At 42.5% G+C, this 15,069-nt stretch overlaps 1 protein-coding gene across 3 annotated transcripts in view; it reads right to left on the bottom strand.

Moving 5' to 3' along the window:
* Positions 1-15,069, bottom strand: part of LOC109869631 (protein kinase C zeta type) — a 154,765-nt gene that overhangs the window by 33,003 nt on the left and 106,693 nt on the right. For all 3 annotated transcript variants that reach the window (XM_020459894.2, XM_031803848.1, XM_031803847.1), the window contains 5 exons: positions 14,720-14,855; positions 14,347-14,434; positions 14,017-14,136; positions 10,587-10,666; positions 5,889-5,978 (listed from right to left, as the gene is read on the bottom strand). In XM_020459894.2, the coding sequence (XP_020315483.2) occupies positions 5,889-5,978; positions 10,587-10,666; positions 14,017-14,136; positions 14,347-14,434; positions 14,720-14,855 (514 nt within the window). The remainder of the gene's footprint in view (positions 1-5,888; positions 5,979-10,586; positions 10,667-14,016; positions 14,137-14,346; positions 14,435-14,719; positions 14,856-15,069) is intronic.

Below are 15,069 nucleotides of genomic sequence, written 5' to 3'. Positions count from 1 at the left end.
CCGTTTGAGCAGACACATGCACATTTGTGGCCTGCTGGAGGTCATTTTGCAGGGCTCTGGCGGTGCTCCTCCTGCTCCTCCTTGCACAAAGGCGGAGGTAGCGGTCCTGCTGCTGGGTTGTTGCCCTCCTACGGCCTCCTCCACGTCTCCTGATGTACTGGCCTGTCTCCTGGTAGCGCCTCCATGCTCTGGACACTACGCTGACAGACACAGCAAACCTTCTTGCCACAGCTCGCATTGATGTGCCATCCTGGATGAGCTGCACTACCTGAGCCACTTGTGTGGGTTGTAGACTTCGTCTCATGCTACCACTAGAGTGAAAGCACCACCAGCATTCAAAAGTGACCAAAACATCAGCCAGGAAGCATAGGAACTGAGAAGTGGTCTGTGGTCACCACCTGCAGTACCACTCCTTTATTGGGGGTGTCTTGCTAATTGCCTATAATTTCCACCTGTTGTCTATTCCATTTGCACAACAGCATGTGAAATTTATTGTCAATCAGTGTTGCTTCCTAAGTGGACAGTTTGATTTCACAGAAGTGTGATTGACTTGGAGTTACATTGTGTAGTTTAAGCGTTCCCCTAATTTTTTTGAGCAGTGTATATTTAAGCAATAAGGCCCACAATGCAGAGTGCCTGGATACAGCCATTATACAGCCCCGCAATATACCACAACCCCCCAAAGTACCTTATTGCTATTATAAACTGGTTACCAAAGCAATTAAAGCAGTAAAAATTAAATGTTTTGTCATACCTGTGGAATACGGACTGATATACTACGGCTTTCAGCCAATCAGCATTCAGGGCTCGAACCACCGAGTTTATAATAAAGGACAGGATATGTTTGGTATTATAGAACTTACAGTTATGGTTTCTTACACTGACAGTAGTCTAAGAGAGACTTATCCACGGCTTTGTATCTTTGAAATCATTCCTTTTGGCAATGTTTTTTCTATCGTAGGCTATAGCCTATTTAGTGAACCGAAATCAAGTCAGGGTATTTATCTGTCTGTCTGCTCTTCTATGTCTAGACGAGTTATCCAATCACTGCCTGTCGGTAATAATTCTGCATTGGATTACCGAAAGATTTTCCACTGTTACTCTGGTAAGAGGATGTGGAGCAGCGCTATTCTCTTGAGAGGGGCAGTCAGAGACGCAGTTAGAGATGTGGGCCATAATTCTGCTACTGGCTGCTGCAGGGGTTCTGATCACCCCCACAGGATAGGCTGGCAGCACTGTCTCTGACATCACTATGCTGAGTTTGGCACTGAGCTAGGGAGGCTTATGTTATGGACACAGGCTGCACTTCATTCAACAAAGTTGTTCCCTTTTCCTTTCTGCCCTTAGTTAATCAACCTGCAGGATTTATCTGATAGGACTGGGAAGTAAGGCAGGAACTAACCCAGCGGGCAAAAGTTGTTGCAGTGATGTCACTTTTACCAACTAGAAAAGGACGCCTTTAACTGGTCGTAGTAATGTGACCAGATACCAAACAAATTACATTTTTCAAGTCAAATTGTATTTGTTAAATGCGCCGAATATAACTGGTGTAGACTTTACCTTGAACTGCTTGCTTACGAGACCTTCCCTATGATGCGGTTTCCAAATAATACTACAAATAAAAGAGTAACTAAATTAACAGGGAGTAACCAGACCAATGTGCAGATAGATACGGGGTATTTCACGTAGATACATGAAAGCAGGGTAAAGCGACTAGGCATCAGGATAGATAATAAGAGTAAAGTAAAGAAAAGATTGATTTGAACTTTTCGCACCAAAGTACGTTCATCTCTAGCTGTGTGGTCCCATGGTGTTTATACTTGCGTACTATTGTTTGTACAGATGAACGTGGTACCTTCAGGCATTTTGAAATTGCTCCCAAGGGTGAACCAGACTTGTGGAGGTCTACAATTTCATTTCTGAGGTCTTGGCTGATAAAAAAAAAAAATACCATGATGTCAAGCAAAGAGGCACTGAGTTTGAAGGTAGGCCTTGAAATACATCCACAGGTACACCTCCAATTGACTCAAATGATGTCAATTAGCCTATCAGAAGCTTCTAAAGCCTTGACATCATTTTCTGGAATTTTCCAAGCTGTTTAAAGGCACAGTCAACTTAGTGTATGTACACTTCTGACCCACTGGAATTGTGACACAGTGAATTATAAGTGAAATAATCTGTCTGTAAACAATTGTTGGAAAAATTACTTGTGTCATTCACAAAGTAGATGTCCTAATCGACTTGCCAAAACTATAGTTTGTTAACAAGACATTTGTGGAATGGTTGAAAAATGAGTTTTAATGACTCCAACCTAAGTGTATGTAAACTTCCAACTTCAACTGTACGTGTAGCATCGGAATGTGTGTTGTGTGTTGTGTGTGTGTGTGTGCGTATGTGAATGTGTGTAGATTTTTTGTCGAGTGTCAATGTAATGTGTGTGAGTGAGTGTGTATACATTAAGAACATCACAGACTGACCAGGTGGATAGGCATGATCCCTTATTGATGTCACTTTGTTAAATCCACTTCAATCAGTGTAGATGAGGGGGTGGAGACAGGTTGAAGACATGAATTGTGTATGTGTGCCATTCAGAGGGTGAATGGGCAAGACAAAAGTTAAGTGCCTTTGAACAGGGTATGGTAGTAGGTGCAAGGCACACTAGTGTGTATCAAGAACTGCAACGCTGCTGGGTTTTTTACACTCATCAGTTTCGCTTGTGTATCAAAGGACATCCAGCCAACTGTGGGAAGCATTGGAGTAAACATGGGCCAGCATCCCAGTGGAACGCTTTTGAGACCTTGTTGAGTCCATGCCCCGATGAATTGAGGATGTTCCGAGGGCAAAGGGAGGGGGGGGGGGGGGGGGGGGGGGTGAGCAACTAAATATTAGGAAGGTGTCCTTAATGTTTGGTATTGGGTCAGAGCAAGATAGAGTCAGTGCAGATAGTTTGGGTACCATTCATTGACTATTTAGCAGTCAATTTTTCTTATGGCTTGGGGGTAGAAGCTGTGTCGGAGCCATGCTCCGGTACCATTTGCCGGATGGGAGCAGAGTGAACAGTCTATGGCTTGGTTGGCTGGAGTCTTTAGCAATTTTTCACGCCGCCTCTGATACCGCCTGATATAGAGCTGTAGTCTATGAACAGCATTCTCACTTAGTTATTTCCCCTCTTGTCCAGGTGGGAGAGGGCAGTGTGAAGTGATTGTGTCATCTGTGAGTCTGTTGGGGCGGTATGTGAATTGGAGTGGGTCTAGGCTGTCTGGGGTGATGGTGTTTATAATTACAGATGTGAGTACCACAGGGTGATAATAATTTAGGGAGGTTACCTTAGAGCTTTTGGGAACAGGGACAATGGTGGTCAGCTTGAAACATGTTGGGATTACAGACTGGGACAAGGAGAGATTGAAAATGTCTGTTGCCAACTGGTCTGCGCATTCTTTGAGAACACCCCCTGGTATTCCGCCTTGTGGTTGTTAACCCGTTTAAATGTTTTGCTCATGTGGGCCATGGAGAGCGAGATCACACAGTCATCCAGAAAAACACAAGACAAAGTGTTTTATTCCTCGACACGAGCATAAAAAGGTATTTAGCTCGTTTGGTAGTTCTACATCGCTGGCCAACTCATGGCTGGATTTCCGTTTGCAAGCCCTGCCACATGCGACGAGCGTCAGAGCCAGTGTAATAGGATTCAGCCTTCCTCCTAGATTGTCCTTTTGCATGTTTGATGTCTCGTTGGAGGTCTTGGCGGGCTTTCTTGTATGCGTCCGTGTCCCGTTCATTGTAAGCAATAGCTCTAGCCTTTAGCCCATGGTTTTTGGTTTGGATACATTCTTATGGTCACTGTGAGGAGGATATTGTCTACGCACTTATTGATGAAGCCTGTGACTGTTGTGGTAAACACTTATTGATGAAGTCTGTAACTGTTGTGGTAAATACTTATTGATGAAGCCTGTGACTGTTGTGGTAAACACTTATTGATGAAGCCTGTGACTGTTGTGGTAAACGTAATGCTGTCTGATGAATCCCAGAACATATCTCAGTCTTTACTAGCAAAACAGTCTTGTAGCCTCGAGATCTCATCAGGAAAAAGACTCCTTTACCTGGTTAGAACAGAGACCAGTTGGTTGTAATAGTTGTTATACAGTTGTTATCTTCTCAACATTACAACACTATTGTTAAAGAGACTTAAACATTATCTCATGAGAGACTAGTGTTGTCACGATAGCAGAATTTTTACTTCGATACCAGGTTAAGCATCACTATACTCGATACCAAAACGATTCCACAGCAAAAAGAAATGAGTCTTATTAGCCAATGTCACAGAATGGCAGTTGATCTGGACCAGCCTTTCCCAAACTCGGTCCTCGGGACCCCATGGGGTGCACATTTTGGTAACACTATACACCTGATTCAAACGATCAAAGCTTGATGATTAGCTGATTATTTGAATCAGCTGTGTAGTGCTAGAGAAAAAAACTAAAATACTTATTTTATTATACTGATCAACAACATTTGCATAGAAGAAGCAATCTCTTCTTTTATAAAAGTGTGCGCTGTCCCTTTAAGACCATGACGTCATGTGCACACACACTCAGTTCCAGGCTTGAGCAAAGAGGATGATCTTGACTGGGAGAGACGTCAGGCGGGGGAGACAAAATGAATGACAATTGTTTTTGGTGACAATCAGCTTTGAAATCAGCAATATTTTGCTTTATGGTTTGCATAATATATACAAGGTACTAGGGTAGGGAATTTATGTTGGCTTCAGCTGTAAGCTAGCAAGTAAAGTTCCCACTGGGCACACACTGGTTGAACCAACGTTGTTTCCAGATCATTTCAATGAAATTACATTGAACCAACGTGGAAAAGACGTTGAATTGATGTCTGTGCCCAGTGGTTTAGCCTACAAAGCGGAAGCTACCGGTATCTTCAGGCTAGAGCTAGCAATGAGTAAGTAGAGCAGACAAGGCGCAGGCACGTTGCGCTCACGCTATAAGGGGGCAACGGCTGTGATCAAAGACAGACTTGATCCTCGCTCAATCAGTAGACCACGTGAGACACATTTAAAAGAAGTACCGAAAGTAACAAAAATGTGAGTACCGAACTGTTTTTGATGGTCTATTATCAAAAAAGTAACAACGTTTCGGTGTACTTTGCAACACTGTGAGACATGCTGTTGATTGACATTCAATTGAACAATGATATTGCACAGAAAAGGAGGCACCGCTGTGATCAAAGCATCTCCCGCTTTTTTGTATTGAATATACAGAAGACTCTGACTAGAATCTAATAATGTGCGGAAACACCGAATCCCACTGTGTATGTGCACATGAGCATAATTTCTGATGACATACCGGATCCCCTAAATATTGTATGGGCCCATCTCCCACTTTGAAATTGCTGCATGCCTCAGCTGTACGCCATCAACCTCCCCTCAACACACACACACACACACACACACACTTGGATGGTGCATGTCTTGTCATTTAGAATTCACTTTTATTCTTGGTGGTGCAACAAAGAGGAGGCAGTCACTTTGTTCTACACAGCATCGGAAATTCCTTTAATTAACCATTAGCAATAAAAGTAAATATTGTTTCACCCCCCCAATAATGAATTCTCAACCATTTTTGCAATATTAGTCAAATAAAATATAGCGTACCCACCATTTAAAGCATGACGTCACGCAAATAGACATCATGTGAATCAAAGTAAACTGATGACCGTCACACTGACCAAGATGGGTTCCCACAGGTGATACTGACTAACCACAGAACACAATTACTCACTGTTGACTTCCCTGACTTCCCTCCCATCACAAATACTCTGTCAGACGGATCCATTCACTTCTATTCTTCTAAGTTAAGTGGATTTGATTGGAGGCTTACCTGGTCCCAGTCTATACTGCGGAAAAACGTGTGCGACTTGATGTCAGAGAAGCCCGTTTGGACCTGGCAACCCAGACGCTCTTTGGGGTCCTGTTAGGTGGAGAGAAACGAGTAGAATCAAGAGTTGGTATGCTCAACGCAATAGTCCATAAACAAAGTGAAAATGACAGAAAATCTATATCTGCCGCCAGTCATTCAAGCATATTTGTGGCACCAATTTGAATAGATGGTTTATAACACCAATTACAGCAATGTGATCTTGGTCAAATGTAGAGATGTAATATTTCCCCAATTAAAGAAAGTCAGTCAGTATTTCCCTCAAACAAACTCTTACACAATTCCCTTTACCCTTAAAAATCTCAAAACAAGGTGATTATCAAAATACCACTAATGAAAAACACACACTAACTCCTGCCAACAATTCACAGATCAACGATTGTATTAACAGTTTAACTCCATAATCACAATAGATTTACTTTATATTTATCTGTTGTTTGATCTACTACTATTTTAGATTATTCTGTGGAAATGTAATCCAGAGCAGTATTTTTTTGTTACAGTTGAAGTCTGAAGTTTACATACACTTAGGTTGGAGCCATTAAAACTCGTTTTTCAACCACTCCACAAATGTCTTGTTAACAAACAATCTACTTTGTGCATGACACAAGTAATTTTTCCAAAGATTGTTTACAGACAGATTATTTCACTTCTAATTCACTGTATCACATTTCCAGTGGGTCAGAAGTTTACATACACTAAGTTGACTGTGCCTTTAAACAGCTTGGACAATTCCAGAAAATGATGTCATGGCTTTAGAAGCTTCTGATAGGCTAATTGACATCATTTGAGTCAATTGGAGGTCTACCTGTGGATGTATTTCAAGGCCTACCTTCAAACTCAGTGCCTCTTTGCTCAATATACAAATGCCTGAAGGTACCACGTTCGTCTCCTAGAGATGAACGTAATTTGGTGAAAAAAGTGCAATTCACTCCCAGAACAACAGCAAAGGACCTTGTGAAGATGCTGGAGGGGACACGTACAAAAGTATCTATATCCACAGTAAAACTAATCCTATATCGACATAACCTGAAAGGCCGCTCAGCAAGGAAGAAGCCATTGCTCCAAAACGGCCATAAAAAGCCAGACTACGGTTTGCAACTGCACATGGGTACAAAGATCGTACTTTTTGGAGAAATGTCCTCTGGTCTGATGAAACAAACTGTTTCAAACTGTTTGGCCATAATGACCATCGTTGCGTTTGGAGGAAAAAGGGGGAGGCTTGCAAGCCGAAGAACACCATCACAAACGTGAAGCACGGCGGTGGTAGCATCATGTTGTGGGGGTGCTTTGCTGCAGGAGGGACTGGTGCACTTCAAAAAATAGATGGTTTCATGAGGAAAGAAAATTATGTGGATATATTGAAGCAACACCTCAAGATATCAGTCAGGAAGTTAAAGCTTGGTCACAAATGGGTTTTCCAAATGGACAATGACCCCAAGCATACTTCCAAAGTTATGGCAAATGGCTTAAGGACAACAAAGTCAAGGTATTGGAGTGGCCATCACAAAGCCCTGACCTCAATCCTATAGAAAATGTGTGGGCAAAAATGAAAAAATGACTCAGTTACACCAGCTCTGTCAGGAGGAATGGGCCAAAATTCACCCAACTTATTGTGGGAAGCTTGTGGAAGGCTACCCGAAACGTTTGACCCAAATTAAACTATTTAAAGGCAATGCTACCAAATATTAATTGAGTGTATGTAAACTTCTGAAAGAAAAAAAAGCTGAAATAAATCACTCTACTATTATTCTGACATTTCACATTCACTTAAAATAAAGTGGTGATCCTAACTGACCTAAGACAGGGACTTTTTACTAGGATTAAATGTCAAGAATTGAGTTTAAATGTATTTGCTAAGGTGTATGTAAACTTCCGACTTCAACTGTACACACACTAACACAACTTTGAACAAAACTATAAATACACATGCAGTTACATATTATGTTAAAAAACAAAAGTCTTGACTAAAAGACAAATACACTCTTCTATGATATATACATCGATCAAGGGTTTAAACTCCACCAACAAAACGATATCATCAACATTTTAAATGAGAGAATTCCAGGACCACGGAGCTGAGTATCTAAAACTATTTCTACCATGACTGAGCACTTGTTGGCTACTTTTCCTTCACTATATGGAACAACTCATCCCAAGCCATCTCAATTGGGTTGAGGTTGGGTGATTGTGGAGACCAGGTCATCTGATGCAGCATTCCATCACTCTCCTTGGTCAAATAGCCCTTACACAGCCTGGAGGTGTGTTTTGGGTCATTGTCCTGCTGAAAAACAAATGATAGTCCCACTAAGCGCAAACCAGATGTGATGGCGTATCGCTGCAGAATACTGTGGTAGCCACACCATCACACCTCCTCCTCCATGCTTCACGGTGGGAACCACACATGCGGAGATCATCCGTTCACCTTCTCTGCATCTCACAAGGACACAGCGGTTGGAACAAAAAATCTCAAATTTGGATTCATCAGATCAAAGGACAGATTTCCACCTGTCTAATGTCCATTGCTCGTGTTTCTTGGCCCAAGCAAGCCTTTTTTTCTTATTGGTGTCCTTTAGTAGAGGTTTCTTTGCAGCAATTCGACCATGAATGCCTGATTCATGCAGTCTCCTCTGAACAGTTGTTTAGATGTGTCTGTTACTTGAACTCTGTGAAGCATTTATTTGGGTTGCAATCTGAGGTGTATTTAACTGTAATTAACCTATCCTCTGCAGCAGAGGTAACTCTGGGTCTTCCTTTCCTGTGGTGGTCCTCATGAGAGCCAGTTCCATCATAGCGCTTGATGGTTTTTGCGACTCTACTTAAAGAAACTTACAAACCACATTGACTGACATTCATGTCTTAAAGTAATGATGGGCTGTCGTTTCTGTTCTTGCCATAATATGGACTTGGTCTTTTACCAAATAAAGCTATATTCTATATACCACCGCTACCTTGTCACAACACAACTGATTGGCTCAAATGCATTAAGAAGGAAATAAATTCCACAAATTTACTTTTAACAAGGCATACCTGTTAATTGAAATGTATTCCAGGTGACTACCTCATGAAGCTGGTTGAGAGAATGCCAAGAGTGTGCAAAGCTGTCATCAAGGCAAAGGGTGGCTACTTTGAAAAATCTCAAATATAAGATATATTTTGGTTTGTTTAACACTTTTTTGGTTACTACATGATTCCATTTGTGTATTTCATAGTTTTGATGTCTTCACTATTATTCTACAACGTAGAAAATAGTAAAAAATAAAGTATAATAAACTCTGGATTGAGTAGGCATTTCCAAACTTTTGACTGATCCTCTATACATAAACAATATCTAGAGTATTCTACACACTCTTAGAGTATATTATACAGTATAAGCAAATCCAATGCAAGTTATTCTCTTTCTTTCCCTCTCACAAGCACATATGTACACACATACCACATGCGGGTGTGCATGCATGGATGTCTCATATCCATGGGATATGCAAAATGGATCATGTTTGGGCACTTTCTGACCACTTCTAACATGGACAAACGTGTATAGAAGGTTTTGTTTGCACCACAACAGAATCTCCCATAAGTGTTCAATAGGGTTGAGATCTGGTGACTGACATGTCGTTGTCATGCTCATCAAACCATTCAGTAACCACTCGTGCTGTATGGATGGAGGCATTATCATCCTATGGGGGGGGGGGGGCATAGCCTGGTAGCCAAAATAATGGTCTGCCCAGAATTTTTATACGTGACCCTAAGCATGATGGGACGTTAATTGATTAATTAATTCAGGAACCACACCTGTGTGGAAGCACCTGCTTTCAATATAATTTGTGTCCCTCGTTTACTTAAGTGTTACCCTTATTTTGTCAGTTACCTGGAGGTTTCCCTGAGAGTTGTGCAAGGTTGGTAGAACCTTATTCAAAAGGATTCACAGCTGTAATGGCCACCAAGTATTAACTCTTGGGTGTGAAGACATACACAATCAATCCATCCACATTTTGTATTTCTTGGTCATTTGGACAATTTTCTATACTTTTTCTGAGTAGGTTGTGTAGATCAGCAGGGAAAAAATACAATTGGATCCCTTTTTAGATTTAATTGCATGGCAGCAAAATGTGAAGACTGTGCAAGGGGTGTGTAGACTTTCACTAGTGACTGTATGTACTGTATGTATGTAACCAATTCCCTCAGCTGACTTCAACAGTGGGACGGTGTTCTTTTTCACCAGTACCATTATTTTATTATTAGCACCCTAACTAGCAGAGGCTTAATGCATGTGATAAGCCAGTCCAAGGCCAGTCACACAATACTATACTGCGTCTTATTATAGCCATGCATATCGGGGATGATACACTCGCACACGTGTAGAAACAAATACACGTGTAAGTAACTGTAGTGGATATGAAAGTCGGCCATAGCATAACACACAAAAAAACATGTGAAAGCACACGCACACACAAACTCGCTGTCTCTCAGCCAAATGGGTAAGGCCTTCACAGAGTGGCTGTCCTAATATGGTCTTGGCCACGTTCCTACACAAGCTGATTTCACTGAGCACTGCAAATAGACAGGGAGAGGGGGAGGGAAGGAGAGAGGGAGACACCTGATTGGCCACACTGGGTTTACACTTCAGCGTTCTTCTCTCACCTTGTTTAAAAAGCCCTTCAGCACGCTGGCGGCCTTCACCGACAGAGACCTTGGGATGCGAATGGGCTTTTCGAGAATAACTGTTTGGGGAAGACAGAGAAAAAGAATGATTGAGAAAGAGAGAGGGTAAGACAATCCTGCGAAGGGAGGGAGGCAAACAATTGGTGATTCACCATTCGGCCTGCCTGTGGGTCCCAGTGCCTGCTGTGTACGAGCGAGTGGGCGGAAGAGAGAAGAGGAGGAAGGATGAGGGGGCACTGTTCTGTGACTGTGTCAGTCGTGTGCAGCCTTGAGACTAATGGCACTCACAATATTGGATCAACAGCCTGGACATTAAGAACACATGTGATGTAGTACAGCACGTTCGGTTTTTTGCAGCAGGAAACAGTTTGGTAGTATTGTGTAGAGCCTCATCTTGTGTTGGTTAGTTGGACTCACTGCCACTCTGGGTATGTCCCAATAATATCTCCTTCCTCCTGAGGTGTGCACATGTTCACTCCTCCCCATAAAAAAAAAGCATTGTTATGGTGAAGGCCTGGGCTAGATGAAATTTCTTAAACCAGTCATTTCCTGTTAAATCCATAAAGGCAAGTGAACAAGTGCGTACTTCGGGAGAAAGGAGAGGTTATTGGGACGCACTCTGTCGGGTCAAGTCAATCCTTGATTGACCTCAAATCCCCTCTCCCCCAGCAACACAACAAAACAGATAGATATTTCTGATTCCTCATCAACAAACATTGCATGTCTAGGAGTAGACGAGGCGGACGCAAAGCCTCTCTGATGAACAGATTACAGACAGAAGAGTAGTGTTGTTTATCCTCTTCTTCCTAAATGCCCCCAGCCGGCCGGCCCGCTCTGTTGTGTTTGTTTACACTGAGTCCTAATGGAATGTTAACTGGATCCGTCACTGGCTGCATCTCAAATGGCTAGGGCTCTGTTCAAAAGTAGTGCACTATGTAGGGAATAGGGGATGCATTTGGGATGCAACCTCTGGTGGGGTTAAGGAGCTTGGCCTAGGGCCAGGGTTAGGAACACTGATGGTGGCATGTGTCTAGTGGTCGCCAGAAGGAAGGGATGGGGAGTGGTATAGTATGGCAGAGCGTAGCATAGTATAGACGGAAAGCCAAGCAGACCGAAGGAAAAGGCAAACAGACAGACAAGCGGACAGACTGACAGTTAGTACAACACGTTCCATGACATTCTCATTTGGTTACAACCTAATTGTCATGGAATTTTGGATACCACCATGCCAACCCCGAACTCTGTCTGCATGTCTATGGTTCTGTGGTCTGGCATGTGTGCCAGGGTTTCCCAGGGTGAGGTTGGCACAGGTCAGGCTTGTGGCATAAGGCTAGCCCTCCCCTACAGAGAGAGGGGCTGGTTTCCGCTAGCGAGGTGGCATCAAGGAGACATGCTGGTTGCCCTGTGGGGGCGTGAGGAGGACCAAAAGGCTGGCAGATGCCCGTTCCAATGCCCATGCCCAGACTGCCATGGGTGGGCATGGTGGAGAGAGACTGGGGGAGAGGTATGGAGGAATGTTCACGACTGCAGGGTATGGGGGGGTTGTAGTACAGGATAGCACATACAAATATAATTACTGGAACGGACATCCCATTCAATCAATTCTATTTATATGGTATAATACATTTAAGGTCATACAGTTGTCTCTCCAGTGGTCTTGCCTTTCCAGATAGCTCTAGCTGTCCAAATGTCTCATACTTATTTTTAGTGTAGAAATCTTTATTGGTTTTAACACAAAATACATCAAACTTATTGAGTGACGTGTGATGTGTTTGTGTCTTATAGGGTTTTGGGAGCACCAAAATGCTTTTAGTGCTCCATTATATAGATATAAAAAGTTAGACATATATAGGAATATTAAGTACTACTATGCTGGATAATCATGCCCTTGAGTGGAGGAGTGAGTAGCCAATGTGTGGAGAGCATTTGTTTTTGTTTTTGACACAAAATGGCCACCATGCATCAAACCCGGTGGCTGCTACACATTGCGTAGTAGTAGGGAATGTCACACTTAACAATGTCAAACACTTTGAGACATTAGTTGTGTTCGAATACTCATACTAACCGCACTAACCGTACTATTTGTGACGCGAATTGAGTATATAGCATGCTTATTGGTCATAGTATGGATATAGTTAATATGCCAAATGTTCCTGGTAGTTGTACAAAATATGAAGTATACACGCAGAGGACACTATTTCCGTACTTTAGGGCCCATAATGCAATTCTTCAGGAAATGGGTGTGGCTTCACATTGTTTCAAGATTTGAAGAAAATGGCGGAACATATGCAGTCGAAGTACAACGAGAGCGGATACAAATTCATTGCTTTAACTAATTATGACGAATGTTAAGAAAATGTTGAACAATGTAATAAAGTAATGACTTTTCAAATAAGTTACCTTACACGTTATATTGGCTGACAATTTGTTAACTACGCTGTCCTTACGAACCACATAGCATATCATTACAGCAGTATGTACCGGTATGTTAGCTATCTACCTAACATTAGTAGTTATACATCAAACTTGCCAGTATATTAACTATATAGGATATCTAGCTAACTACCCAACGTTTGTTGACTTGATTATTCCCATCATTCTTAGCTTAGCTAAATGGTATAGTCGTTGTGCGTTCTCAATGGACATTCGGGTGTTTCGTAAATTCGCTCTGGCTCTACTCTGATTTCAGAGCACTCTCGTCCGAGTGTACCAGATCGCAGAATAATGAATTTACGAGCACTCAATGTCTGCTGTCAGTAAACGTCGGCAAAAAAGCGTAATTAAATTGTTGCCAGCAGCCTAGTTAAAGTCACCAACGCTCTAGATAACAAGAAAACTGCCTAACCAGCTCTGCTAGGGCGAGTAAAATGGTCAGAGAGGTCTCATTTGTGTCTGGAAGTTGCTAGCTAGCAAGCTAGCCAACGTTAGCTGGGTGCTTGACTGCCGTTGTAAGGTCAGAACGCTCAAATCAACCCTACTCCTCGGCCCGAGCATCCAGTGTGTGCTCCGAGAGCGAAACGCTCTGAATTTACAATCTGACAACGCTCTGAATTTACAATCTGACAATGCTCCGAATTTACAATCTGACAATGCTCTGAATTTACGAGCGCACTCTGGCACTCCAGATTGAATTGAAGAACACACCCGAAGTCGTAAAATGTCTAACTAGTCATTTGTTACGCTAACTACCTAGCAAGAGGTTGCATAGCAACAGCATCAACTTCCAGTAGACAGGCTAACAGCTAGTATGCTCAACTGAAAGCATACTGTTCATTTACAGTATACTAACATTAACTAATAGTATATAGTATGTAGTATATAGTATGTTAGTATGGGTATTCAAACACAGCTATTGAGTGAGAAGAGCTGTTATGAATCCACGTCATATTGTAGTAGAGGGATATCTCACCTTGGAAGAGGTACTCCTCTGTGTTCATGTCAGGATTGTCGGTGATGATGTCGAAAGGGGACCTCCCGGCCATCATTTCAAACATGAGCACACCTAACGCCCACCAGTCAACACTGAACCCTGGAGAGAGAGACACAGACAACGTCGGCCATCTTGGTTAGATTCAGCAATAGTATGGTAATGACAGCGATATGTTCATTATTTTTTCCACATATTTTGTATTTAATTGAAGTGGTCGTTTTTTTACAATAACTCCTAAATAGCCAATTCCCAGAGCTGAGGTTCTCCCCATTCCCTCCATGTATGTGTTTGTTGATGGGAGAGACTCACCGTAGTCTTCCCCTCTGAGGATCTCAGGGGCTATGTAGTTGGGGGTTCCACAGAATGTACTGGTGGTGTCTCCTGGTCTTATGCCCTCCTAATAGGGGGAAGGAGGCAGAAGGAGAGAGATAAATAAGGGGGGAGAGAGAGAAATGAGGGGGGAGAGAGGTGGTGAAGGGAAGGGGAAAGAGAGAGGGGGGAGTGGGGGAAAGAGTGGAGAGATGGAGAGAAAGAAAGAGAGCCAGAGAAAGACAAGTGAAAGAGCGTGAGACATTCGATGTCTAGTGTATTGATCCACTTCTACATAATGAATGTGAAGTCAAGTAAGCAACATAGTAGCAGTACTATAACAGTATACAGTAGGTCTGTGCATGGGTCTCACCTTGCACATCCCGTAGTCTGTCAGCTTGATGTGTCCCTCGTGATCCAAGAGGACGTTGTCCAGTTTCAAATCTCGGTAGAGGATTCCCTTTTCATGCAGGAAATTCAGAGCGATACAAATTTCAGCAGCATAGAATCTGAAAGAAAAGAAGAAGATTTATTCAGGCATGCTTATCCTCGTTCAGAGAATTCCCGGCACCCAGACTCGGTGACACCGTTTGTCCAACTTACAGTTCCATTCGGACCTTCGCACAATGTAGAAAACAGCCTGAGGCCCACATACAGTATATGGTATTATGTATATTACACAGGAAGGAGTTTCTAACGAATAGGTGATTTCTTTTCAATATT

This window comes from Oncorhynchus kisutch, linkage group LG24 (assembly GCF_002021735.2).
Source record: "Oncorhynchus kisutch isolate 150728-3 linkage group LG24, Okis_V2, whole genome shotgun sequence".
Lineage (NCBI taxonomy): Eukaryota > Metazoa > Chordata > Actinopteri > Salmoniformes > Salmonidae > Oncorhynchus > Oncorhynchus kisutch.
Note: the sequence above shows the minus strand (reverse complement) of the source record. Positions and strands in the feature narration are given on the sequence as shown.